The sequence below is a fragment of the Fusarium verticillioides genome, chromosome 9 (genome assembly GCF_000149555.1).
Source record: "Fusarium verticillioides 7600 chromosome 9, whole genome shotgun sequence".
In the NCBI taxonomy this organism is placed as follows: domain Eukaryota; kingdom Fungi; phylum Ascomycota; class Sordariomycetes; order Hypocreales; family Nectriaceae; genus Fusarium; species Fusarium verticillioides.
The window spans coordinates 1,451,999-1,477,205 of NC_031683.1; the positions used below are offsets into that span (position 1 = coordinate 1,451,999).

Sequence of the window (25,207 nt, forward strand, 5' to 3'; positions counted from 1 at the left end):
GAGCTGCGATCTTGGCTGACCAGGGTTGAATATTGCATCGAATTGATGGTTATTGTGAGCTTGTCAAGATGCAGCCGAGGACGACATGGCCTGATGGACATAGTAGATAGAACGATACCTGTAGAATTATCTCGCAGTATTTCTCTATCAAGCGCTTCACTAGCCAAGCCAAACAGCAGCTAAACCTCTCGGTTCCAAAGTCGACCTCTCCCTAGTTCAACCTGAAACGAGCTCACCCACCACCCTCACCAAAGTCACTCCAAGGTCTGCACTGCTTGCCCTGCTTGGCTCGGTTTTCTCGTGATCGAGTTTGCAGCCATGTCGACGCTAGTCTCCGTGGCCCCGATCTTGACACCGCCACAACGAGGGAGCCAAGAGAACCAACTGTGACAAGTCCAGAACACAGACGAGACAAGCCTGGCACTCGTCAACATCGATATGTGTTTTGTTATTACCATTGTGAAGCACAACAGCCGTCACGATGCCAGTTGATGTCACCTATATCGCCAATATCAACTCGATAGCCGCTCACAGCCTCATAGTTCCATAGTTTCAACCGCTCTTGAGCCAACCAGACAACATCAACTCCAGATCCCAAGCATTCCCATTGCAACCACTGGTCCCACGATAGCACGTTCCCCAAAACCTTTCTGCCAGCTAAAAGGACTACTGTGCCGCTCTACCGGGCCCCATTACTACTTTCGATTCTTTGCCCCTCCCTTTCAATCTCGTTCTTTTGGCTGTTAAAAGTCAAGTCAGTCCAGGTCTGTCTTGGTCTGGTACGATTCGAGCGGCGCATGGGCTGGTCCCCAATTTTTTCTCTTCTTCCCCCCTTGTTCTCTTGTACTTCTTTTTATTCCCTTTACTATTAGACGATCTGCCATTTGGCTGATCTTCGTTACTTTAACTTATTCTGCTTCCTTGTCCTTCTTTCCTTACTCCATATCTCTTATAATAAGTACAGATCGTTGCCGGTGGTGGAGCTACCTTATTGTCACGACGACTTCATTATTGGGATTTTGAGATTCTGTCTGTCTATACCTACTCAATTCAGCTCGACGCATCGCATATAATCGCTCCACAGACAGTGGTTCAATTACCACAATTCTCACCGCAGGTCGGCAAAAAAAGAAAAGAAAGTTATTCTGTTAATTTGGACGGAAAGAGAAGAACGGGATTGGATATCGCTACGAATCACGGTCTCACGTATAGAGAAACGGCCGCCTATAGAAATCACTCAGACGAAAGACACAGAGAGTATTGAGAAAGAGCTTGGAAGAGAAGTTACGAGAAAATGGCCCCGGCCTTGTCAATTCGCCTCGCGGCAGCAGCCCTTTTCGCCCTTTCAGTAACAGCACAGTCATCACCCGCCATGTCCATGTCCATCGAGTCATTCATTCGAGTAGCTGATGATGTTCTCCACCGACCATACGTTTCCCTGCTATCAACACCGCTCGCTGAGCGCGATGGGAACGCCACAGTCGAACAGCTTCCCGCAGGTGATGTCCCTCTGACAAAGGATGGCTCGTTGAACATGACCGCCTGGAACATGGAAACCAACGCTGCATGCCGATCAGCTCTCGGTGGATTGCACAAGAGCACAAACCCCTCTGGGACATGCGTGTGCTATAATCTTCCCTCACTCGATGTCAAGACTGGCGTTTTTGAGGCTGATGTTCGACTGTATCAAGTTTCTCAACCCAGAGGTAGTTTTGCAGCTGTTGCACCTGAGGACATTAATGTTGGAATCTCATATAAGGGTGCAAGTGTCATGCCCATTCAGCCTGCCGATGTCAATGGCACAGGTCTAACAGGCGGCAAGCCTGGTATGGGAAAGAGAGAAGAGGGAATGCCACTCCTGCAATCATATATGCTGGTTGGAAAGATTGATGCGAACCAGATGACGGATAACATGACTATGTAAGATTCCACACTCACATCTCACCTCATTCACTTATACTGACTTTCTCAGGGACGAGCTCGAATGCCATATCATGCCAACCCTCACCCTCACTGCCCGCAACAGCACAGGCAGTATCATCCGCACCAATGTCTCCATCAACGAAGCCGCTTTTCTCACTGGCGTCTTCTCTCAAGATGTTGTCATGTCCGACTTTGCCATGGCCTCAGCCGCCGTCGACGATCAGATTGCCGCTGTCAACAACGGCACTGTCGCCTTTGTCCTCCCAGGCGTACAGCTCATGGTCCTCCCCATTGGTCTTATCATGATGAGCGTCTGGCTGCTCATCTTCGTCTCAGCTGTTGGCTTCGGCACATATGAGCGCTACAACTATGCTCTCATGTATCAACGCAGACAAGCTGTCACAATGCCCAAGAAGGCGACAATATGAAGCAGGACATGAAGTTGGGATATAATCAAGCGAGCTTTTCATTACTCTTACGGCCATGCATAGCGTTGCCGACTCTTTTTTCTTTACTACTTTAACTCTCATAAGCGTGTAATTTCCACTCTGCAGATATTTCAGGCACCATATGTTTTTTTTAGTTGATATCCGACCTCACATGGTCCCTAGATTCACTTTCTACACTACACCAATAGATAGTCTCATAGCATCAATGTACTAGCCGCTATGGCTGAATAATCACATACTAAGCAGCATAAGGTTCATCCCCATATTGGGCATCTGGGGTGACATGTCAGATTGTGGGACGATTCCCCTCTACATGAAACACCATCGTAAGGTACTGAACCCGGAAATCCCTTTTACCGATCCTTGTTACATATGTTGTATCAGCCCGTTGGTGTCAAAACTGTAATGAAATTCTTGGTATCGTAATATAACATCTAACATGGCCATGCTCAGGTAACCATGGGCTAGTCGCACAACTGTAACAACTCCAACGCTGTAGGGACCGTCCAATGCAAACATGAGAAAACGTCGAATCATAGCAAAATTGTTCCTCCAACTCCTCCAAGCCATGCACATAATCGAAACGCCGCGCGGCAAGACATAACTTCAAACTATGAGATTGACAATCTCCTCTCTGCACTTCTCCATCGCCCTTTAGCCCAGAGGAAGCATTCTGTGAAGACCATATACCACCCTGTCACCATCCAGAATGATAGAATGACACCCAGTCCGCCCATGAGCCGTGCATCGACAATACCCCGTGTCATCGTCTCGCGAATAGCATCGTTCATCATAAGCCACCCGTAGATTGGGATAAGCGGCTCCTGAGACTTGAGACGGGATGAGAGTCGATTTGTTGGGCCATTCCGCTCATGCTTCCATTCCGAGATAGTGTCCGACATGCGCCAGGCAACCTTGTTGTTAATCTTCTCCCATGTCATCTCGCATGCGTACGATCTTGCCGCCTGGCCCATCTGGGCACGAAGGTTCTGGTCTAGACCAAGTTTCATGGTCTTGGCTACGAAACCATCGAGGTCATCTGGAGAGATGAGAAACCCGTTTCCTCCTTGCTGGACAATGTCAGACGGCCCCCCTTCATCACGAGCGATGACTGGAACCCCACTGGCCATAGACTCCAAAACAACAAGTCCAAAGGTTTCTGTAACCGAACAATGGAGAAAAATATCACCGCTAGCATAAGCAGTAGCGAGATCTTCCCCGACCTTGAAACCGGCGAAAACAACCTTACCCTTCTCTCTCAGAGGATCAAAAAGCTCCTGCACTTCCTTCTCGACATCGGGGTTGCGGTTGCCGCCGACGATGTACAGTTTGAAGTTGAGTCCCTGGGCATCAAGTTCCTTTGCAGCTTTCGCCAGGAAATCGAAGCCTTTTTCGCCAGCGATTCGGGAGACTGTCACGAAAATGATCTCACCGTTAGGTGCCAACTGTTTTCGCAGTTCCTCGCTTCTCATCTGGGGATTGAACAACTCAGTGTTGACACCTCGTGTTAGAACCTCTAGCTTATCTGCTGGCACTTTCTGGCCCACCAAATATCGTTTCACGAAACTCGAAGGGTAAAATATGGTCTTGATCGAGGAGTGACTGAAGAGATAACTCTGGACAGCTGCGAACGCGAAGACTGCAATATGGCTCAGTGGTGCCGGAAATAAGATGGAACAATAGCCAGCAAGATCGGTTTGGAAATTGCAGATGACAGGTATTTGCTTCTCCTTGGGTTGTTGTCGTAGTTGAAGCATGACTTGGAAACCCAGGCTTGCAGGTGATGCAAGGTAGATCAGATCGGGAGGAGCATCATCGCCAAATGTTCTTGAGTACAAAGTCGAATTGCGTACTGGGTATACGATAGAGAGCTCGGGGTTGAATGGGAGAGGATATCCAGTGACTCTGACTTCGGGCTGCTTATCTGCAGGGGACATGGTTGGCGACGGCGGCGGCGTAAAAGTGTTGTGCTGTGTATGGTTGTGTGGCGCAACCACTGCGACCTGAGCTCCATGTGCCCTTAGGTGGTTAACAAGCATCAAAGTCGTGCGACTGACACCATTGACAGGCCCAAATGACTCGGTGCAGAGGAGGATTCGCTTCCCTTTCAGGGTATCAGGAAACTTGGAGAGATCATGACTGGGATACCGTGATTGGGGAGCGGGTAGAGCTTCAGCAATCATGTTGACTTGTAGCAGAGTGCTTTAGATGGAGGTTATCGTGAAGACAGGCTGCGAAGCAGAAAAAGAGGCGGAACGCGACTCTTTTCTCTTTCAAAATGCCCATAGTCACAAACTAACCTTAGGAGAAATGCCTCGCACGTGGACAGAAACAGGGCCACGAGAGCGAGACAATACATCTCTAGAAGCACATGAGGCGCAAATTTGGTATGAGCGAGGCTGAATACAAGCCAGAGTAAACACCACGAGGAGGGACCGTTGGACGCAGTTCGTCGACCTCAGGGAAACCAGTCTGGTGGGGAAGGGGCAAATGGAGGGGTCGACCCTGAGTAGACGTCATGGTATGAACGAGAATTTAGCATTGTATTGGTGAATATGATGGCAGGCTTTGTTATCAGGAATTCTTGAGAAACTTCCTGATGGGCGTGCGAGAGTATCAATGTCTGACAGACTTGTCTTGATCATCACAGGAGGTTCAGACGCACCAAAAGATCCTTCTTCAGACTTGTAAGTCCTGCCATGCAATCACTTGATTCCAGGATCGAAAAAGCAACTGCCGGTCTTGTGCCAGAATTTCCGGTAACAATGGCTCAGCCTGGGCGATATGTGATGGTCTTTCAAGTTGGTCCCTGACATGAACCATTCGCTGAGATCTGTGTCGTTGAAGATCCCCTGCTGAAGACGTGTGGTGGGCGAATCAGAGGCCTCGCTAAGATCACATTGTCCCAAGACGTTCAATCCGCCAATGATTGATAGATCGCGAATGGCCATGGCAATTCCAGCCCCCGTGCTCAAACAGATCTTGGCCATTGGCGGTAGATTTTGCCATATTATACAAGAATGATTTTTGGATTGCGACTCGTGATAGACTCATCTCAGCTTGAAGATAAAAGTGTCAGTAGTCAAAATTGATCATTTCATGAAAGACATCGGGAATAGACGGAGCGCCTCCAGTAATCTCGACTCGCCAACCATGGGTTAAGCGGGAGCTATCGGCATAGGTAAATTGGTGGCGCCATTGCGAGTGAAAGGGTCTTTTAGGCAAAAGCAGAGACGTAGGTACTCCACAAAGCTCCAAGAGAGATGACCAACCATTTTAAATCAAACTTATCAGAGTTGGCGGTTGGGTTGCTAAGAGAAAGAGATTGGATGAAGATTACAGTATGCCAGGTCCAGATAGGTATGGTAAGAGGACCAAACACGTGCAACATCACGTGGGCACCTCATTCTTCCTTCTTAACAAGTAACTGACTGTCTGACTATGTGCTGGAATGAGGACTAGAGTTGTCCAATCTTCTAAAAAACTAAAGAAGAAACCTCTGTCTGGTTGTCAGTGTCCGGCTGTGTCGCATATGTGGTCTCATCCAATGTATTTGCGTGGATATATCTGGAACGACGCATACTTGAGGCTTCTAATATGGAGACAACTTAACCAGGGCATGTCAGAAATCGCGCCTCGGCCTTGATATTCCTTGAATTGTTCTCTATTGTCCAAGCGAAGTGGAATACATTAATGGCGATACCCCTCTCACGGAAGATCTGAATAGAGTCGTTTCGCGGCAATAAACATCTGATAGTCTGGTGCTTAGGAACCCACCGATATGCCTAGCGAGCTCGAATGTTAATAGAATCGGCGGGCCGATCCACTGCCATGACCAGAATCCCCAAATGCCCATCAACATGGGCATTGAGCTTCTGTGGACACATGAGCTGTTTGTCTTGCTGCTACAGACACGGCTCGCAGCCTCCGTTGAAGACCCCATTGTCTTCCCGGCTTGGCTCATGAATCCCATGCGAGCTCATGACGCAGAGGTCCCCTGGCATCATGACAGCCATCAATAGTCGTGTCGTTGCTAGAGCCGAATAGAGTGGGAATGGGATTAATTAGTTACAAGGGTCTGGGCTATTAGCTTGGTGGGATGCCCACCCGGTGACAATTGGAGGCTTAAGATATGCACAACAGATGAACGATATCTTGCTGACTGATTAACTAACACGAAGCCAAGTGCTTGTGCTCAATTATTCTGAGTCGGGATCCCATAAATCCTCTTGGTGACGGCTCAGTCATCGACTGCTGGCATACCAGCCTTCAACAACCGTCAGTGATGGATTACGGAGTATTGGTTGCCAAATTAGCGCTCAGCCGCAATACAATCTCTTTGGGTCAGTGCAGAGAGGCTGGGCTGGCTGAATACTAGCCTTTCATGATACATCAGCGATGAGAATACGGATATATTCGTACATATAGGTATCTATGTATAAAGAACAACTAATTAACTCTTGGCATCGCCTAAGACCAGTATCTTTATGGGCTATTGCCCTTCTTGATTAGTTTCCCCTTGTACGACTCTTGAGAAAGGAAGCTGGCTACAGAGTAGAATTTTGACGAGTTAATTAAGAACCATATGATTATGAGAATTGGATGAATCGACCCGCGCCGTAGCCGCGCCGATCACGATGATTTGTTTCAGAATAGGCTGACAGTTATAGCCAAGCTCAAATTAAACGTCACCTCGTCCAACAGCCGACAGACTATTCGAATGAGTTTCCAGACAAGTAATCCGAGAGCTTGCGAAGCATCGCGAGTATGTGTGGCTTGATTCTATTTCTGTCAGACTGTCAGTGTCAATGTCAGCATTTACATATACTGCGGAGTCGGCCAAGTAAGCACAGTGTTTTTCTTCCTTCTGAACTTGAGTCGGTAAGACTCCGTTTTTTGTTAGCAGAATGACGGGCACCACAAAGTGTTCAATCAGCGACCCCTGGGCCTGAGGCGCTATACTCCATACCCCATCGGCCGAGCCGGCATCGGGTGAAATGAGACGAATCGATATTGCGGCGTCTCACTCTTTTCTGGTTGTTGGTCGCCATCATGGATTATTAGTTGTCTTGGTATTGAAGTTTGTGAGGGCTCTGGGGTGCCTGCTAATCGAGATACTGTCCAAGACAAGTACCCAAGGAATTGGATTTTGCTTCTCGAGCGTGCCAGTCTTTAGGCAATTCTGTACTCTAATGTCTTGGACAATTCCCTCCCTGATATCAGAAAGAAGACATGTAGGTAGGTTGTTTGCCTTCACCGTCTTGTCCCCATTGCCGTTAGTCGCCTCATTATCACCTTTTGCATGCCATGCTAGCCATGCCATTTCAGCCAGGGGTTGTGGCTACGTATCCGTTGTAACGAGTCGTTGCAGCAGAGAATTAACCCCTGTCTATCAGTTGGTCGAAATCTCGGCAACCTCAAACGTTGACTTGATCTTCAAATCATGTCAGCCTCGCAGGAATCAAGATATCCAGTACCAGCGCATTCCGCCGAAAATTCTGCACCTCGTGTTCTCTTTTCACGAGCACACCAAGTTCTTTTTCAAAGTCGGTCAGCTTCATGAGGCTGAGGCAATGTAACTTAGCCTGCCTAGATCAACTTTGTTCGTCCTGATGGCGATTGGGATTGTTTCGATGACAGCATCGCCCGTGCACCCTGACATCGTGAATCGACGGCGGGAATGGATCATTTCTGCCATGTTCCGTTTGATGGCTTGGGTGATATGAGGAACAGTGCGTTGAACAGTGCATAACCGGGATGTGGACCCTTGCTTTGGTACCCGTTGTTCCTTGTCAGAGCAATTGGTGGATGGTTTGCTTTTAGACTATGTTCGCTAGATTCTGATAATATTGGCTGTTAGTCTAATTAGAGATAGGGACGGTGTCCACCGCGAGATAACCTCATGCCATTTAAGTTTGATCATCTGAGACTAGGCAGAGAATTTGTTCCGATCTATAGCTCGTATGCATAATTCCTCCATAACAAACTCACCGACAAGCGTTAACCAACAGTCATCAACCTTCAATTTATAAGCTTAGCCGTGCAAGGCATGTGGGGGTTGTATTGGAGGGTCCTGGTTTGCGCGGGAGTGGAGGGGCTTGCGCAGCCCAGCCTTGTAGCGCACCGTGCCTTATCTGATGGATACTGTACCTACAGTGGATTGGATCATTTCTCGATCCAATTCCAGGGCCCCTCGGGCTCCCAAAAGTACCCTTTTCAGCGGGCTGCAGTGGCCACGGTACCTGCATTCAGAATCCCCCTCCGTGAGAAGGTGTCTGTGTGCCTGGAATCCCTGAAAATCCAATGTACGAATCCCTGCCCCTCCAAGAATCGACACCACACACATACAAGCACGCCGCCTGCCGCTCACTCCCTTGAAAAGTTGGCGGCGGGTGGGTGGGCAGAACCAAGATACATGTACCTGTTGTAGGTAAAGACTGTGGAAAAGAACTAAATTAAGGTACTGAACTAATGGGAATAATCTCACCGCCTTAATTTCTCGTGCCAAAAAGTTGCTCCCCAATCGTTGCGTGGCTTCAGCGACTGCCCCTCCACCGGCGGCCTTTGCCTTTGCCTTGGGCCAGGTAAAGTAGTCTCCCTCCATGGATCCTTCTCCAGTCTCCTCCAGAGCCCAGAGGGAAAGTAGTGCCCCCCTTTTTCCCATTAGCTTACCTTAACTGCAACGTTGACGTGGGAATATCTTTTCTAGCCTCCCTTGCCTTTGCTTCCACCTCCTTTATAAACCTCCCCATTCCCTCTCATCTCTCTCCGAACCCTTACACTCGCTAGCATACTACGTGTGTCGATTCGTGACATCGTTTGCGCGCATCGTCTCTACAGATTGTTCTTTGTCTTGTCTGTAACATCTTCATACCGCCTCTGATCATCATGTCTTCAAACGGTACTCAGGAGGCCCCCATTGAGGTCCGCCGCATCTGCTGTGTCGGTGCTGGTTACGTTGGTAAGTTGCAGAAACCTTTTCCAATCGACTCTCCATGAGAGAGGAAAAAGCTGGTGTATCGAATTTGCGAGAGTTGTGGCAAAGCGCTCGATATCATGACTGCGCGCTTATCAACCCCTCGAAATGCTATACACCACTCCCATAACGCAATTGAGTTCCAACAAACTAACAAACTTCACACAGGTGGCCCTACCGCTGCTGTCGTCGCTTTCCAGAACCCCAACATTCAGGTCACTGTTGTTGACCGAGACACTACCCGCATTCGCCGTTGGAATTCCCGCCACCCCCCTATCTACGAGCCCGGTCTGCACGATATCGTCCGAATTGCCCGTGATGGTGGCCGACCTACCAAGATCTCCAATGAGCCTACCACTGACAGTGAGGGTTCCTCTGCCGAGGAGGGCGAGATCGCCGTCGCTGAGCGCAAGCCCAACCTGTTCTTTTCCACCGACATTGCCAAGCACATTGGCGAGGCCGATATTGTGCTTGTTGCCGTTAACACTCCCACCAAGTACCGTGGTGTTGGTGCCGGCAGCGCCACTGACATGACCGCTTTCGAGGCTGTCACCGGTGTTGTTGCTCAGTACGCCCGCGAGGGCGCCATCATTGTCGAGAAGTCGACTGTTCCTTGCCGAACTGCCCAGCTTGTCGCTGATACTGTAAGTACATTGTCAATGTTGCAGCAGAAAAGCGGTCAAATGCTAACAACGTGATTCAAGCTTAACATGCACCGCCCTGGTGTCCATTTCGAGATTCTCTCCAACCCCGAGTTCTTGGCTGCTGGTACCGCCGTCAACGATCTCCTCTACCCTGACCGTATCCTGATCGGTTCTGCTCCTACCCCCTCTGGTAAGCGAGCTGCCGAGGCTCTCGTCAAGGTTTACAACGCCTGGATTCCTCGTGAGCGCATTTTGACCACCAACGTCTGGTCTTCCGAGCTCGCTAAGCTTGTTGCCAACTCTATGCTGGCTCAGCGTATCTCCTCCATTAACTCTATCTCCGCTGTCTGCGAGCAGACTGGCGCGGATGTTGATGAGGTTGCCCGTGCTGTCGGTGTTGACCCCCGTATTGGTAACAAGTTCTTGATGGCTGGTATCGGTTTCGGTGGCAGCTGCTTCAAGAAGGATGTTCTCAACCTCGTCTACCTTGCTGAGACCATGGGTCTTCCCGAGGTCGCTGAGTATTGGCGCCAGGTTGTCAAGATGAACGAGTATGCCCGTGACCGTTTCTCCAACCGTGTCATCAAGTGCCTCAACAACACCCTTGTTGGCAAGAAGGTTACCATTCTTGGCTTTGCTTTCAAGAAGAACACCTCCGATACCCGTGAAGCTCCCGCTCTTGAGATGATCAAGACCCTTCTTGAGGAGCGCCCCCGTGAGGTGGCTGTCTTCGATCCCTGCTGTAACCCTCTGGTTATTAAGGCCGAGATCAAGGAACTCCTCGGACCCCTCGCTGAGGGACATAACATCACCGTTCACGGCAATGCCTACGATGCTTGCGACTCCAGTACCGCCATCATCATTGCTACCGAGTTCGACGAGTTCCGCAACCAGCCTCCTCCTCCTCCCGCCCCTACACCTGCCGTCCAGTCCAAGACCATTGGCCGCAAGCCCAACCCCAAGGCCGACCCTCGTCCTTTCGAGAGCGCCACCCCCAGTGCCAACGAGCTCCTCGCTCTCCACAAGCACCTTGTGCAACGTGCCGATGTCCAGTCCCATGACCCTCTGGACCGCTTCAACGTCGAGCCCAGCTGTGAAGATGACTGCCCCGACTGCATCCAGGAGCGTGAGAGCAAGGACACTGGCTTCGCTACAGGAATGGGAAGCTCCGAGGAGTACAAGCCGAAGGAGCGCGTTGACTGGGTCCGCATTTCTGAGAGCATGGCCAAGCCCCGCTGGGTCTTTGATGGCCGTGGTGTCATCGACTCTCGCGAGATGGTCAAGCTTGGCGTTCGCGTCGAGAGTGTTGGTCGCCAGCACCGCTTCTAGATGTCTCACCTGATTTTGAGACAGACACAATTTTTTCGACGGCCGACTTTTAGATTTCTTGATTGTATGAATTCGTCGACTGTTGGCTAAGATTATACCGTTTTTAATAAGCATGAAATGACACATGGACGTGGTTGATGATACACGCCGAGATACACTGGAAGGACATGGCGGATGCACGGCGTGAACAGGTGAAGATGTTTACTGGACATAGATTTAGATTCGAAGATGTTAAAAAAATGTGATGCGAGAGCAATGTTTCTATTACCTGATGTCTATACTCTATAGTACCTGGGTTTATTTATGGCCCTCTGACCCATAGTAGTAGCCGTTTGAACTCTGGCGATGAACAGATCAGACTACCCCATGTCTATCAATTAAGCTTAAGATGGGGAGGCCAGCAGCCAGGTAGGTACTAGCTAAAAATATTTCATAGCGGTTCGGCTATCACGATCTCTATCTATCATGGTGTTCGCGTCAGTCAAATTGTTTCATGACTAATCCACCATGATCCTGTCCTGAGACGAAGCTTCAACCACCGTGTTTCAGCCGATTGACCAGGCTAGCAGGCGTCTCAGCTCTGAACCTCTAGTGTAACAAGCTATCACCGGAACACTACTTGTTTCCCAAGCCCAGCCGTCATGTTCCCTGCAACAACGTTCTCGATCTCGCTCCACGTAGCATCGTGCCCTGCACTTGATACAGACTACTACTCTCCTTTAGGTACGCGTTTCACCATGCACCGAGGAGTACCGTCGCCTTGGTTCGCCTCCTCGTGCGTGCTTCTCGTCTCGAGACATTTGTCGTCTTTGTCTTCCTGTTGAACGGGTGACATCTTGGTCTCGCTACCATACGCTCTTTAACCATATTGGTATCACTTTTGTGTTATCCCGGGGCTGTGCCTCTATATTCTTTCGCTTATTATTCAATTGCTAGCTGCAGGCGGCTCATCCTGTCTTGTCTTATCTTGTCTTTGAGGCCTAAACGTACGGGCCACCATCGTCGACTTGGGATCCAATACAATCGAGGTAGCTATTCGTCGAGATGAGATTGTCATGGGCCAGACAGGCCGCAATTACAGGCCTCGTCGCTGTCGCCATGGCAGACGTCTTGCCGCCGGACGACATTCCACTCATGTGCGTGACGATCTGTGGTCCAATCGTCGAGTTGACAGCAAAATGTGATGTTCACAACCATCGCCTCGCGAAGCGACAGCCAAACCCCGAGTGGGTTCCAAAGTTGGCCGTGGAACCGGTCGAGGACGATAGACTGCACAAGAGAAGCTTCTCTATCATCAGGGCTGCGCCGACGTCATTTCCTCCACAGTTCGAGCCTCAAGAGAGCACGACATCGTCAGCTTCAACTTCAACGTCAACGCCAACGTCGACTGCCAAGTCTACGCCGGCGTCAATGAAATGGGCAGCGGACGACACTAGTGCGGAGGAGCAGACAATGACAATGAGGCGTTCCATGATAAGTTCATCGTTTGTCAGCTCCGAAGTGACTCAACCTACCAAGACTCTCCAGGGTGATTCTGGTACAGCGAGCATGACGAGTTGGGGAGCTAGTTTGCAGACCCAATCAGTAGTTCCAGAGGATGATCCGGAGAGGGAATGTGTATGCAACAATACGAGCTTTGATGTGGCCAAGATCGCAGCGCTATGTCAAGACTGCATCGTTGTTGATGGACACAAGCAAAATAGTGAGTTTCCACACCTCAACTCATTGATCAGCTGCTAACGAAACAGACCTGGATATTATCATGCGGTCATGCGGGTTCAAGCCACTTACTTACACTCCTGACCAGGACAAGGCGGCGGATAACGTCCGGGTCGAGGCGACGCGGCCGACTGCCATGGGTGCGAAGCAAGACTCGACGAATGCAGGTGCTGGTTTAGAGTCTGGTGGTAATTGGGTTATTATTTTCACTTCGTTGTTAGGAATCGCCTTGGCGGTATGAGTTGCGTTCGATTTCAACACTTTAGATATGTAGATAGCGCTTGCGACAAGCTTTCCTTTCTCACTTATTATATCCAATTTTAGATAAAACACTCGTTGAACGAAGATATCCTTGTCTATTATCATCGTCTACTGTTTTACGCGGTGTCCGAACTATTGTGTTCCTTCAGTGATGAAATGTGATAGAGAATGCTGTGCATGAAGCAGAAGGTAACAAAAGTGTACAATTAGGTATTCTATGTCTATGATGGCTTCTTCTATATGCAGCCAAATGCCCAATATCAACACTCCATATAATAAACATTAGGTTCGTAGCACAAAACATCGCCAGAATCATGAGCTGCCGAAGCCCACTATGCATACACCCTCTTGTGTTCAAACCACCATGGCAACCATAGCCGATGCGACGAGTAGACCCTACCATAACGTCAGTACAACTTGAAATGACACTAAATGGTAATATCTTACCATTCCCCATGTACCAGGCCACAAGCAAGAGGCACCACTATCGGTGTCCTCGATTCGAGCGACCAACTTATCTCCAACACCACCAAGACTCTCTTCGAAGTCTTTGAAGTTTTTGGCGTCCCAGTCGGCACCATCTTCTCCTGGGACAGCGTCGCTACCAGGGAAGGCAATATACAATACATCATCTTCATCATGACCATTGTCGCCGTTCACATCATCGCCGAAGCAAGCTGTTGCAAGAGAGACGGAGGCCTCTCCGACCATAGCTTCATCACCATCATCGCCATTCTCGTCGCCCCAGATGCCGTAAAACTAGCAAAGTCAGTAAGAATTCGGCTTTCAAGAAAAAAGGGAATGCTTTACCATTTTATCGCCACATACAACAGCCATCACACTCAGTGGCTTGATGCCGTGCTTTTGCGCATCAAAAGTTGGCCAGTTCTTCTTGGTACCCACGTTTCCGAACACCACGTAAGGATGAATATTGGCATCGAGGTCCTTCTGATCCGTTCCATACGATTTTAGCTGGTCTTGGAAAGACGTGACGGATTGTGTGTCGCCTGATGAGCCACAGCGCCCGTCATCTGCAGAGCTGCCCTGGACTCCATCACAGTCGATGTCCATATTGACGAGCTTGCCTTTGGTGCCCTGAAGATATATCACATTGTAGTCTTTGAGATGGTCGCCGCAGTAGACGTATGCTGGCACTGATTAGTCGCGGTTGCAATGCGGCTCTTGGAAGGCTTACAGCCATCGTCGCCGTCGGCGCTGTGGAAGCCTTCTGCGAGAGTATCATTACAAGAGCCCTGTTTTATGATGCTCTCTTTGAAAGCCTTGATGTTATCGGGGACATCGCGACAGGAAACCAAAGTGGCGATCGATGCGAAAAGGAGAAAACGAAGGGAGCCCATGTCGATGACTCTGCGACCGAAATGAAGTAGCGAGCGTGGAGAAAAGACCGATCAGATCAATCGCGATAGTTGTTGATCTTGATCTTTATGTTTAAATGTCTAGTCCGAATGTTCCCCTATAACTAAACCTCGGGGCGAGAGTGGTTTGATTCAAACAGCCCATCTTTTGCTTGCATGCAGTGATCCTCGTCCAATTTAATTTACTGGGAACCAAAAGTTCTCCCTACAGAGTTGCAAGCTGACGGCTTAGGCTCCCTCCTAGGCCTCCTAGGGGGTATCATGGTGCATTATTCTCCGCCAAGACGGGTCGATCTGGTCTAGAACGGAGTAATTTACTAGCATTAAGCATATTTATAACCTTTGGGACATCGGCTGTTGTTTTTTTGCTCCTACAGGGCGAGATCTTTCAGATTGGGAAATTAGTCCGCCTAGTTAAGATCCAGATTGGTAAGGCCCTCGTTCATTGTATCGCTGCACTGCATTTTAACGAGCCCAGTAATGATTGACACAAGGGACAGATTAGGCAAATGCGACCACAGATGTGATTTGCTGGGGTTATTCTACATATGAGACAGGGTTACCCTATGTTTTCTCACCTGAACCAACACATTCAGGTATACAATAGGAACCCACAATCGAATGAATCGGGCCATCAATTGATTTACTTTTCTATGATGTTTCTGTAACCTTGATATGGACAGATCTTGATGAGTTGATTGCCATCTATCATACTAGAATTCAATCACAAATAGTTGTGTGGTTATCCTCACATCTGAAGCACATAATAAGTCAATGCGAACATCATTGAGGTTCGATCGATATATATGACCTTTTGAGATCAATACTCTTAGGCTTAGTTATATTCTTATGCCCTTTTCTTTTTATCTTTAATCTATAGTTGTTCTATTATCCTGCTCTAATACTTTATTATTGGTCTAAAAACTATTTCACCTAAGAGGCTATCTTCCCCTATAATGACAGCCTAATGAACTAATCCTCGCCGGTATCTATAGCAAATGTTCGAGTCCTTGAATAAAACTAATATCAAGTCTATCGTTATCTCTTAATCTCAGATATATGGACCCTTTCAATCAATGACAATTACACTTCCAAGAATTGGTAAGAAGTGCATCAATTCGTCCGTCTCGGTCTCCGCACGGCCGAACAAAATAGCTGCAAAACTAACACAGACGATCGCTGTTAACCAAGCTTCGTCCGTGAATTCGTCCGTACCTCGACCGGAGGGCATAGATATATAAGAAAGCAGCGAGGATAGTTCTATAGCAAAATATAGACCATCAGTGTTTCTATTCATTCAATTCATCAATAATTACGATGTCTGCTCAGCTCCAGCATAATGCCGCCTGGGAGGCTAGCCCTCTTGCATTCCTATCCCGCCAATTCATCGAAGGAGTTCCCAAAATCCCCAAAGGCGTCACTCTATCCGGAAAAACAGCTCTCATCACGGGCTCAAACGTTGGATTGGGTTTTGAGTGTGCTCGTCAACTTCTCGCTCTTGATCTCTCACACCTGATCATTGCTGTGCGGAACCAAACGAGAGGTGATAGTGCAGCACAGAAACTAAGAAACGAGTTCCCAGAAGCAAAGATTGAAGTTTCATTAGTTGACATGGCTTCGTACGAGTCAATCCAAAACTTCGTCAAGTGGTGTGAGACTTTGCCTCGACTTGATATTGCCATCCTGAACGCTGGATTGAGCAGACCTCAGTTTGAGCGATCGGACGAGTCCAAGCATGAAATGACGTGTCAGATCAACTACCTCTCCACTGCCCTCCTCGCTATCCTTCTTTTACCCGTCCTAAGGAAGAAGCATGGGACCTCTGAGCCTGCACATCTCGCTCTCGTTGGCTCTGACATGTCATACTGGGCTCAATGGACTGGAACAAGTGATTCCATCTGGGATACAGTCGATGACCCTTCCAGCTGGTCCAGCAATGGAGCCTACCAGATATCCAAGCTTCTTCTTATCATGTTTGTCGGAAAACTCTCCGAGTACGTCTCGCCCGACGAAGTCATTGTCAACTTCCCCAATCCCGGCGCGTGCAGGGGAACAGAATTTGGAACAGACGGCAAGAGGAGCAAGATTGAGCAGTTTTGGATGAGCATTGCCAAGCCTATTGTTGGAAGGACAGTCTCTACTGGCGCAAGATCTTATGTTGATGCTGTTGCCGTGAAGGGCAAAGAAAGCCACGGCAGCTTTGTTGGCGAGGGCAAGATGAAGCCGTGAGTATTCAGGAGCCGACAGCGACGAAAATTTACTAATTGAATGTGACAGGTACCCCCAGATTATGTACGACCCGGTGGGAAAGGCGCTTCAGGAGACGGCTTGGAATGATTTGGTAAAGGAATTGAGTTTTGCGAAGCCTCTGGAGATACTCAAAGGCAGTAATTAAGCTAATGCTTACGGACCAGGACAACACATGAATATATATTAAGAAGAGCCCGAGATATTGAAACATAGGTAGACAATGTAGTTAATGAAGACCACAGTACTAAGCTTCCTCATTAGTGCTTTGGTTCGTCTTGTCCAGAACAATCGACCCCATTGCCCTTTGCTTCCACTCGCTCAATGCCTTCAATAATGGTCGTATCGTCGTAGAACCGAACCTTTTTCACAACGCTCTTCACCAACAAAGGGCCATCCCCAAGTGCTACCTTTTTGAAGTTGTCCTGGTCATGTCGTCCGGGTATCTCCATTCCGAAGTATGCTCGCCATCGGCCACTGTTGATGAAATCACAGAAAATCCTGAGTTGGAGATCAGTCCAACGAAGGATCGTCAACAGGAAAAAGAGAGAGAAAAGGATGTAAAAGACAATCATGCCCCAGGGTATCGATTCATCCTGCTGAAGTTCTGCTTCGGTATTCGACATTGTGCTGCTGCATTGGTCAGAGGCAGTATTGTATATGTTGCTGAGATGGCCACGCACTTGTTTGAAGGGATTTTATCAGAATTGTAGGCGCCAGGGGCCATTTGGTAGTTTCGAGGACTCATTTTGCTTATGAAGCCAGTAAAGTGGGATATTTTGATCATGATGAAGGAAAAGTGTTGTATGATCCGTGCCGAGCCACGACTTGCCCCTCGTTTAAACTTGTGAAAGGAAACAAGAAGGATAAAGGGTCTTATAATCGTCATATCCGTGTGCAAAGTTTCTTTCTTGCACACGACCTACCAAACCCTCTTTCAACAAAGTTCTTCATTGACTTGTATGTCCCCTACAAGTCACTCTGCCAAACTCTCCTATTGAACTGTGTGATGCACCCCTCATGCCATAAATCTTGACGCCACGTTACCAGCTTTCGCCGATACGCGCCTCCATTGGGGATGTGGTGCTTGGTCTTATTGCTGCTGCTGTGGTGGGCTATGCCGCTGATGCTCTTTTCCTCTGGGAGCCGATCGAAGAATAGTTTGGAACCCGATGATTCCTTGGTACTTGTCTTTGCTCGCCATTCATGCAGTTACAGTCCTCAGCGTCATATGATGCTTCATTGGCCGCACACACGGTATTGTAAATATCGTCCAGTAGCTGCTCGTCCCTTTGTCGTTGGAGGAAGATGAAGACAACACCTAGAATGAGACCAAGTATACATACGGTCGTGCTGAAGGCCAAGATGCACACAGTGAAAAGTCCGTTGCTGTAGTCCATTTTGGGGAGCGTAGACAAGATATTTGTTGTGTTGCGATTTCTCGTAGGCAGCAAATGAGGAATGTGGTTTGAAGTTGGCTTGAAGAAGCGTAACAATCTTACGAGCACAGTTGACTTGTATTTAACTTGTGTGTAAATTCGGGGTGCCCTTATATAAAGTTGCTGAGTGCTGTGGTGGCAAGTTTTACTTTTAAGATAACCTCACGCGGCAGAAATACTGAAAGGCTGCGATAAGAACACACCGAGCTACAGGCTTACAGGTGAAAGAGAGAGTTTAGTTATGGAGAACGAGTGAACTTTATAATATTGGCAGTCTCTGATTTCTCTGCAAAGGAGGCTTGGTGATCTAGGTCTGGGCATCCAATGCTGGATGTAAAATAGACCACAAAAGATAGTGTAGACTATAAGGAAGAGATTACAGAGGCGGAAGCTTGTAGTTGATTCTATTGGAGGTAATCTATTTGCATCTGGCTGGCACTTTCTGATTTAATGCGTGGGCAAAGTGATGTTATCGTAGCTATATTGGAAGACTGCGAGTAGGTGGCTTGGCCAGCTGACGTAGCAGAAAGTGTTTGATATTATTAATGACGGTATGGCTATCTGTCCTGCAAAAAGAGATGTTGTGTCTTGGGTGTGTTTGGTCAGTGGGTTGTCGTTATGTAGAAGTTGGCGTATTATCAGTCCCCTTATCTGTCATATGGAAGATGTAATCCACCAACTGACGAACTCGTTTCGGTTCGTTTAACAATATACTATGGGAGGCGATATTTATGTATTCATTCTGCTTCAAAATAAGGTTGATCAACAGCTGGCCTTACCTGTTCGTCTCAACAGACTCTTCCTCCTTCTAGGGGGTTTATAACAGCTGAGTATCAATAGACGAGGGATACGAACCCACGAACCATGCCTCTAGAGGCGTAGCTGCAAGAATATTAAGCAGAAAATTATCTCTGATGATCTGATCTGACCTGTGATGTGAGAGATTAGTGTCAAGTTCTATGCCACTCGGTCCAACCAATACAACTGTTTTGGCTGAATGCGCAACGACAGTCACTGACAGATAGATAGATAGGCATATGCTACCCCTTCTATATGATGGGAACACACCGATTGCAGGATCCTACGTCTTCGTTGGTCCTGGATCCAGATTCCGCAGTCAAGTTGGTGATTGTTGCAGTCTCGTCACCAACAGCCGTGGCTGCAATATGACAAGAGCTACATGCCGTATCCGACTATAATATTGCATTCACCGTAAGCACTATGCATAGTTGGAATTGATGCTTGTATGTTGTTATACGGTTCTCGCTCATGTTGAGAATCACAGTTCAAGTGACGGCTGGTCTCAGCGGCCTAATCCCGACATCTTGCATTAGCTAAAACGGTAACATCGCTGCATTCACACGATACCGCTTCCAATCGCAGAAATGCACGAGCCAGAAGCCTCGATTAGTTGGACCGTACTCCATCTCTTAGAGTTTAATACCCGAAAACTATCACGAGTCGAGCAGTCTTGGCGAGAGAATTGTTGTCTTTGATGGATGTGGTCAATTACACAAATATCTTATCAATCTCCGCCGGCTTGAATGCTATGTACATCATTAAGATCGTGACCCGGTTAGTAGTGGTACAATGAATCGAAGGTCAAGACAACACAATACAACAACAACAACGACATGAACTTGATGTGCCAGCATCAACACAAGACAAGACAATACCCAAATGGATATCTCCATCCGAAAGGCTTGGCGTATCGTTCGACGGTCCCAGATGTTCCGCCAAGTCCACAAATTCTTCCCCAGTCAAGCTCAGCTCGGCTTCACAACACGCACGCACACGCATGCATGCGCATCGTCCAGCTCCATCGTACAATTTGTCACCCACTTCTCCCCACGGAAGAAGAAGAATCTCACATTTTCAGCAGCGCATCGTTATCAATAATACGATCCTTGTAACCCTCGCAGGCGACCTTGACAAAAGCCCTGGCCATCTGCGCAACCTCAACGCCGTGAGCCGAGCGACCGCCTACAAGTCTTCTCTTCTTGGGCGTGTCTGGGGTGACGATGGCGCTGGGTCTCAAGATCCAAGCGCTAAATGTTTCAGGGCTGGCGTCTGCAATCTCGCATAGACCCTTCTCCGCCTCGGACTTTGGTTTCCTTGGATCCCCGAGCGACAGCAGTGAAGATGCCTTTGAGTTGGTCTTGTTGCTGCACAAGACAAAGTTGAACTTGTTGCCAGCTGGTGTCTTTGGTGCTATGCGCTCGCTCAATACTTTTGCCGCCGTGAGCGGCAGTTCCACGTTGACGTGGTGAAGAAGTGCCTTGTCGTGGTTGAGACGATCTGACCGTGCTCCAATGGCCCTGTGTGAATGATCAGCCTCTCATGTTTGAGCAGAATGAAGACTGATCTTCAGAGATCAAAAGAGACTGTCTTCTTACCATAAACAGGCCGAAGATCCTTCAAGTCGCCGTAAAACTTGATCGGAATACCTTGCGAAGTCCTGAATCATGATAACATCCGCCTTTGGGTGACTCTCGATGTCCATTGAGACGGCCTTTCGAGTGAGAATAACGACTTTTGTGATGCGCGCATCCGCGAGACAGTGTTTGACGATCTCATTGCCGACCATCCCGGTCGCCCCTGTAACCACAACCTTCATCTGTTGAGTAGAATATCACAAAAATGACTTGAACCGATAGCGTAGTCGCTTCTAGAGGAAAAAAAGAAGAAGGAAAGAGAGTGTTTGACGGATAAATGAGTGAGTGAATGAGTGAATGAAGAATGATGGGTATTCCGTAGGTAGCCTCAGAGATGATCCTGGTCTTGCGGGCCTCTCTCGCCTTGCTATACTACTAAGGGCAAAAAAAATAATAATAATAAGGGCCGGAAACAATAAATATTAGACAAGCAACGAAAAAGAAAGGGACAGTGGCAACGGATAATAAATATGGTGAATGTCGCTAATAGAGATGGCTCTTATGAATGAATGGTACCTTGTGCATTCATCTTGAACTTGCATACATGGCCTGTCGTAAAGGGAAGAAATCATACATAGTTATGGATTCAAATACTAGGTTCGATCAGCCACGCAAGAGAAAAACCACACTTGACCTCTTGAGGAAGAGTACGGATAGCTTCCTTACAGCCAAGGAGTATTGCCGGCAGCCCGATCTGACCACGGCCATGGACGGATGCATGGATGTTCCACTTACAGTGACAGTGACAGCTTCCAGCAACTCTTGGCTCTGTTGGTTGCTGCCGAGCTACAAATACAAATACCGCGCGCGGGTGTAGATCCTTGTACTGCATGTAACTCACTGCAGTAGACTCCGTCCCTCCTAAGTAACCTATTTTTCAACGACACCAACAGAATGTTCTTCCTCAGTCCTCTCCTTAGATCGACACTTTGCCAACCAATCCTTTGAGATCCGCCGGCTTTGGCACGGAGATGCGATGCAGAACCTGTCACTGCCCAGGAAATGGCTGGTGGGCGCCAAGACCCGTCTCAATTTACTCGGGCGAGTGACATAGACTATCGTGACTATTGGCTGGACTTTACTCAAAATCTGTCATTATTTTTTTAATGTGGATTTTTTTTTTTAGTTATATTGGCTGAATTATTCCGCCATGAGGAGCATGGCAATGAGACAGACTATCACCATCAGCAGCCCAATATTCACGGGCTAATACATTTTTTCTCTGATGCCATCGACAGAACTCGTTAGACCTCAAGCCCTTCTGTGCCGATCATCCGCTTTGCCGACCTGCTATGCCCAATACTGCAAGTACACGTTTCATTCTGTAATGAAACATGGGCACCCGCGCGTCTGGCGACGTTATCAGCGTTACTTTGTTGAGCGTGACCTGTGGAAAGGGGATGCCGACTGGTATAGGTACCTACCTAGTCGACTGTCTGTCTGTATTACCTTCATTTCCCAGGACATACCTCAGGAGTAAGCAAAAGTTTGTCTCATCCCACTTCCCGTGATAGGTACGGAATGCCCATGTATTTAGCCAGTCTGCTAGGCCAGCGTGTCAATAAACAATTTAGAGACGCAAATAAGCTTCCTTTTGCAACGAAACAACGAGCTGCACTTCAAGCTCCGCACGATCGACCCGACGGTGAGTGTTTCGGATCCGAATCGGATCCGGGGTTGATTTGGAAGCTGGGGCAGCCATTGGATGACGATTGGCTCACTGAACCAACTGAACCGATTGAGGCAGTAGCATCAGTTACGCGAGCGAATATATGAACATGTAAAAGTTCAATATGGATATCATATTATATCATTAATCATTACTCAAGTTATTCAACCAACTCGGCTTCCCTCCAAGTTGTCCGCTGCGCTCTTGCTTCGAGGATCAGACTCGTTGCCATAGTGGTTTGCGTCTCCTCCCAGCGCCTCGATCTCCTTCTGGCTGTTCTCCTTGCTGGCCTGGCTGGTGTCTATCGATCACTGTTAGTAACTGTAGACGACTCTCCTGTGTAAAGACGGTGGTCATACTGGGGTTGGAGAGGTTCGCCTTGTGGCCCTGGATCTTGTGGGAGATCTCTTCGCCGCCCTCGCGAAGCTCCTGCATGTCATTCGAGATGACGGATCGGTCTCCAGCGGAATTCATTTTGGTGATGTGTATATTGATATTGATTAATTGGGTACTTTGTAATAGTCTTGGTCTTTTTCTACATGTCCTGTATCCATCGACTTGTCCTCTTTATATACCTATTTCCCGCTTCCTTCCATACACCTACTTATTTCTCGGCATGACATGCCATGACGTTACAGCATGAATATTGTTAAGGCTCTTATGTCATGCCTGGACTGAATCAAGGACATCTCCATGTCCCGCACACTTGGCTCACCTTCCAGGTGTGGCGAGCGATGCATTCTGTGTGGCTGGATTTGTCCAGCATGAGGGGCGGGATGACATAGCTTGTTGCGAATGAAACCGGGGTGAAGCTAGAAATTAATTGGAGCTATCATCACCAAGATCTTGGGCTGATGATGGTTGTGTTATTTTGGACTACACCCCTGGCTGATCCGCCATCTCGATCATTTCAACGACCATCTTGTAATCCAGATACAAAAAGCAACGGATTATGCACTTTTTGAAGCCATGAAATTACATTTAGGACGCCACTTTCGACAATTATACTGGCATTTGTTTCACAAATTTCGGAGAGAAAGAATGCCGTAATCTTCCAACTTGTGGCATGCACTTTCGTCACACGCAAGCAAACGGGTTTTCTGTGACAGGTTGCAGAGCCATTGCCGTTTGCAACCCCCAGGTTCTGCCTGGCATATCGACGATACAGTGTATTTGGTGATTAAATGTTTGGATTGAAACATGCTAGTAATAAGTTGATATCCCGTATCCGTTTGTTCTAGGTACAAACACAAATTATGCCCGCCCTACCCCCTTCTCCTGCTGCGAACGCCAATATAAACGAAGGGCTTGCTCTGAGTAATCGCCCAAAGGAATGTGTGACACTACGCACTGTAGTCCACAGTTATTGTAACTGATAGTTGGATCCTGAGGACCTGACTTTAAACCAACGCACGCTATGTTTCGAGGCCATCAATATACATCTTTTACCCCATTCTCCTTTCAACTCATTTATGGTCTGGCAAGGCTCAACTCTGTCTCTGGACCAATGCTCGAGTGACGATTGATGCGATGCTCTGCACCAGTACTCATTTCCTGCGGAAGTATTGTACTACCAGCCATTTCTGAAGCGACATCCATCTGTTGTTGGTTGTGACTGTGACTGTTATTGTACTGTTGCTGGTACGGGGGAAGAAAGTTGGGGCTGTGTGCATGTTGGGCACTGTGCTCCGGAAAGTATGTGAAGGATTGCGGTCGTTCAGATTGAGAGATATTCGGAAAATACTTCTGGAACTGCTCAATAGAGGATAGACCGCTATTGTGTGGATTCATAACCGTGGGAGATGAAGTGAACGACTCTGCGTTTTGTTAGTGTCTAGCCTTTTTCAGAACGAGTCTACTTACGCTGATAGCCGCTCATGGGCGATTGGGCCACGAATGTGCTCGGATGGACAGGGCCACTTGGGGGTGGAAACGGATTCGCTGTCAGTGTTGGTGCAGCTGGAGGCACGCTGTAACCTGCGTCGTGTTCTCGTTGATGCTTGTTCTTCTGTCGGGGCTTCCACCAGAAAAGCCAGGCCACGAGAACTAGGACAGTTAGACCTCCGACTGACGCACCCACAGCGACGCCGGCTGTAGCTCCAGCTCCCAGGCCATCGCCCTCATCTGCATCAACTGCAGAGGTGTTTGAGGCTCTGGTAGAGGCTGTCTCGGACACACTCGAGGCAGTAGAGCTTTGACTTTGACTAGGGTGAAGGAAGTCGAGTCTGTTATTCTCAACTTCAGATAGCTTAGCTGGCACAAGCTTTGCCCTTGGACAATCTGAGCTACAAGCGTTCTGGCTGCAGCATCCAACGAAAGGCGGGTTCGTATGGGCACATGAGTACCAGTTGTCGACACCTTGAGAGTTGTCGCAGTCTTGCCGAGGAAGTTGGGAGTATTTGTCAGAGTCGAAGGTCGTCGCACGCAAATCACCATCAGGACAGGTTCCGTTATTCCTGCCACAGGGATCATTGACACAACATCCTATAAACTGGGTATTGTCATCTTCACAGATGTAGAAACTGCCTCCGTAAGGGCACGAGAGACCCCAATGCGTACGAGCTTCAGACATCGAGTTTTGGAATCGAGTATTCGGCCTCGACAAAAAGCGTTGATGAAGTGCAATGTTTGTTATGGTAGCGTTCCGAGACAAGCTCTGGAAGCCTCTGAAGAAGACGAAGTAGGGTAACTGAGGGCAAAAGTAGGAGTAGGGGATCAGTGAAGACCCCGACTTTTAGCT

At 48.2% G+C, this 25,207-nt stretch overlaps 10 protein-coding genes across 15 annotated transcripts; 4 read left to right on the forward strand and 6 right to left on the reverse strand.

Moving 5' to 3' along the window:
• Positions 1–1,294: 1,294 nt before the first annotated feature.
• On the forward strand, positions 1,295–2,593 carry FVEG_10423 (hypothetical protein; the record flags this gene model as incomplete). The annotated part of the gene is made up of 2 exons (XM_018899572.1): positions 1,295–1,920; positions 1,973–2,593. 2 exons carry the CDS (start codon positions 1,295–1,297, stop codon positions 2,349–2,351), a joined length of 1,005 nt encoding a protein of 334 aa, XP_018757655.1. The 3' UTR covers positions 2,352–2,593.
• A 37-nt stretch (positions 2,594–2,630) lies between these two features.
• On the reverse strand, positions 2,631–5,913 carry FVEG_10422 (hypothetical protein). Of its 3 annotated transcripts, XM_018899571.1 has the most exons (3): positions 5,645–5,913; positions 5,038–5,431; positions 2,631–4,968 (listed from the first exon to the last, which is right to left on the reverse strand). In XM_018899571.1, exon 3 carries the CDS (start codon positions 4,553–4,555, stop codon positions 2,984–2,986), a length of 1,572 nt encoding a protein of 523 aa, XP_018757654.1. In that variant the 5' UTR covers positions 4,556–4,968; positions 5,038–5,431; positions 5,645–5,913; the 3' UTR covers positions 2,631–2,983. The 3 variants fall into 3 exon arrangements, with proteins under 3 accessions (XP_018757654.1, XP_018757653.1, XP_018757652.1); XM_018899570.1 differs by having other exon boundaries at positions 2,631–5,431; XM_018899569.1 differs by having other exon boundaries at positions 5,038–5,913.
• A 2,865-nt stretch (positions 5,914–8,778) lies between these two features.
• FVEG_10421 (UDPglucose 6-dehydrogenase) lies at positions 8,779–11,741 on the forward strand. 2 transcript variants are annotated; one of them, XM_018899568.1, is made up of 3 exons: positions 8,779–9,333; positions 9,517–9,992; positions 10,053–11,741. In XM_018899568.1, the coding sequence occupies exons 1-3, from the start codon at positions 9,261–9,263 to the stop codon at positions 11,319–11,321; spliced, it is 1,818 nt and encodes a 605-aa protein (XP_018757651.1). In that variant the 5' UTR covers positions 8,779–9,260; the 3' UTR covers positions 11,322–11,741. The 2 variants fall into 2 exon arrangements, with proteins under 2 accessions (XP_018757651.1, XP_018757650.1); XM_018899567.1 differs by having other exon boundaries at positions 8,779–9,992.
• A 60-nt stretch (positions 11,742–11,801) lies between these two features.
• On the forward strand, positions 11,802–13,397 carry FVEG_10420 (hypothetical protein). Its single transcript, XM_018899566.1, has 2 exons — positions 11,802–13,023; positions 13,070–13,397. Exons 1-2 carry the CDS (start codon positions 12,366–12,368, stop codon positions 13,279–13,281), a joined length of 870 nt encoding a protein of 289 aa, XP_018757649.1. The 5' UTR covers positions 11,802–12,365; the 3' UTR covers positions 13,282–13,397.
• Positions 13,398–13,481: 84 nt separating this feature from the next.
• FVEG_10419 (hypothetical protein) lies at positions 13,482–14,864 on the reverse strand. 3 transcript variants are annotated; one of them, XM_018899564.1, is made up of 4 exons: positions 14,497–14,864; positions 14,112–14,449; positions 13,749–14,060; positions 13,482–13,697 (listed from the first exon to the last, which is right to left on the reverse strand). In XM_018899564.1, the coding sequence occupies exons 1-4, from the start codon at positions 14,657–14,659 to the stop codon at positions 13,656–13,658; spliced, it is 855 nt and encodes a 284-aa protein (XP_018757647.1). In that variant the 5' UTR covers positions 14,660–14,864; the 3' UTR covers positions 13,482–13,655. The 3 variants fall into 3 exon arrangements, with proteins under 3 accessions (XP_018757647.1, XP_018757648.1, XP_018757646.1); XM_018899565.1 differs by having other exon boundaries at positions 14,112–14,864; XM_018899563.1 differs by having other exon boundaries at positions 13,485–14,060; positions 14,497–14,753.
• Positions 14,865–15,994: 1,130 nt separating this feature from the next.
• FVEG_10418 (hypothetical protein) lies at positions 15,995–17,234 on the forward strand (the record flags this gene model as incomplete). Its single annotated transcript, XM_018899562.1, has 2 exons — positions 15,995–16,902; positions 16,955–17,234. The coding sequence occupies 2 exons, from the start codon at positions 15,995–15,997 to the stop codon at positions 17,070–17,072; spliced, it is 1,026 nt and encodes a 341-aa protein (XP_018757645.1). The 3' UTR covers positions 17,073–17,234.
• Positions 17,185–17,672, reverse strand: FVEG_16797 (hypothetical protein; the record flags this gene model as incomplete). The annotated part of the gene is made up of 2 exons (XM_018906031.1): positions 17,185–17,557; positions 17,608–17,672. 2 exons carry the CDS (start codon positions 17,670–17,672, stop codon positions 17,185–17,187), a joined length of 438 nt encoding a protein of 145 aa, XP_018757644.1.
• Positions 17,673–19,776: 2,104 nt separating this feature from the next.
• Positions 19,777–21,363, reverse strand: FVEG_10417 (hypothetical protein). Its single transcript, XM_018899561.1, has 2 exons — positions 20,760–21,363; positions 19,777–20,681 (listed from the first exon to the last, which is right to left on the reverse strand). Exons 1-2 carry the CDS (start codon positions 20,978–20,980, stop codon positions 20,231–20,233), a joined length of 672 nt encoding a protein of 223 aa, XP_018757643.1. The 5' UTR covers positions 20,981–21,363; the 3' UTR covers positions 19,777–20,230.
• A 1,221-nt stretch (positions 21,364–22,584) lies between these two features.
• Positions 22,585–23,095, reverse strand: FVEG_16796 (hypothetical protein). Its single transcript, XM_018906030.1, has 2 exons — positions 22,827–23,095; positions 22,585–22,768 (listed from the first exon to the last, which is right to left on the reverse strand). Exons 1-2 carry the CDS (start codon positions 22,939–22,941, stop codon positions 22,632–22,634), a joined length of 252 nt encoding a protein of 83 aa, XP_018757642.1. The 5' UTR covers positions 22,942–23,095; the 3' UTR covers positions 22,585–22,631.
• An 842-nt stretch (positions 23,096–23,937) lies between these two features.
• On the reverse strand, positions 23,938–25,072 carry FVEG_10416 (hypothetical protein; the record flags this gene model as incomplete). Its single annotated transcript, XM_018899560.1, has 2 exons — positions 24,331–25,072; positions 23,938–24,284 (listed from the first exon to the last, which is right to left on the reverse strand). The coding sequence occupies exons 1-2, from the start codon at positions 25,037–25,039 to the stop codon at positions 23,938–23,940; spliced, it is 1,056 nt and encodes a 351-aa protein (XP_018757641.1). The 5' UTR covers positions 25,040–25,072.
• Between the last annotated feature and the right edge of the window lie 135 nt (positions 25,073–25,207).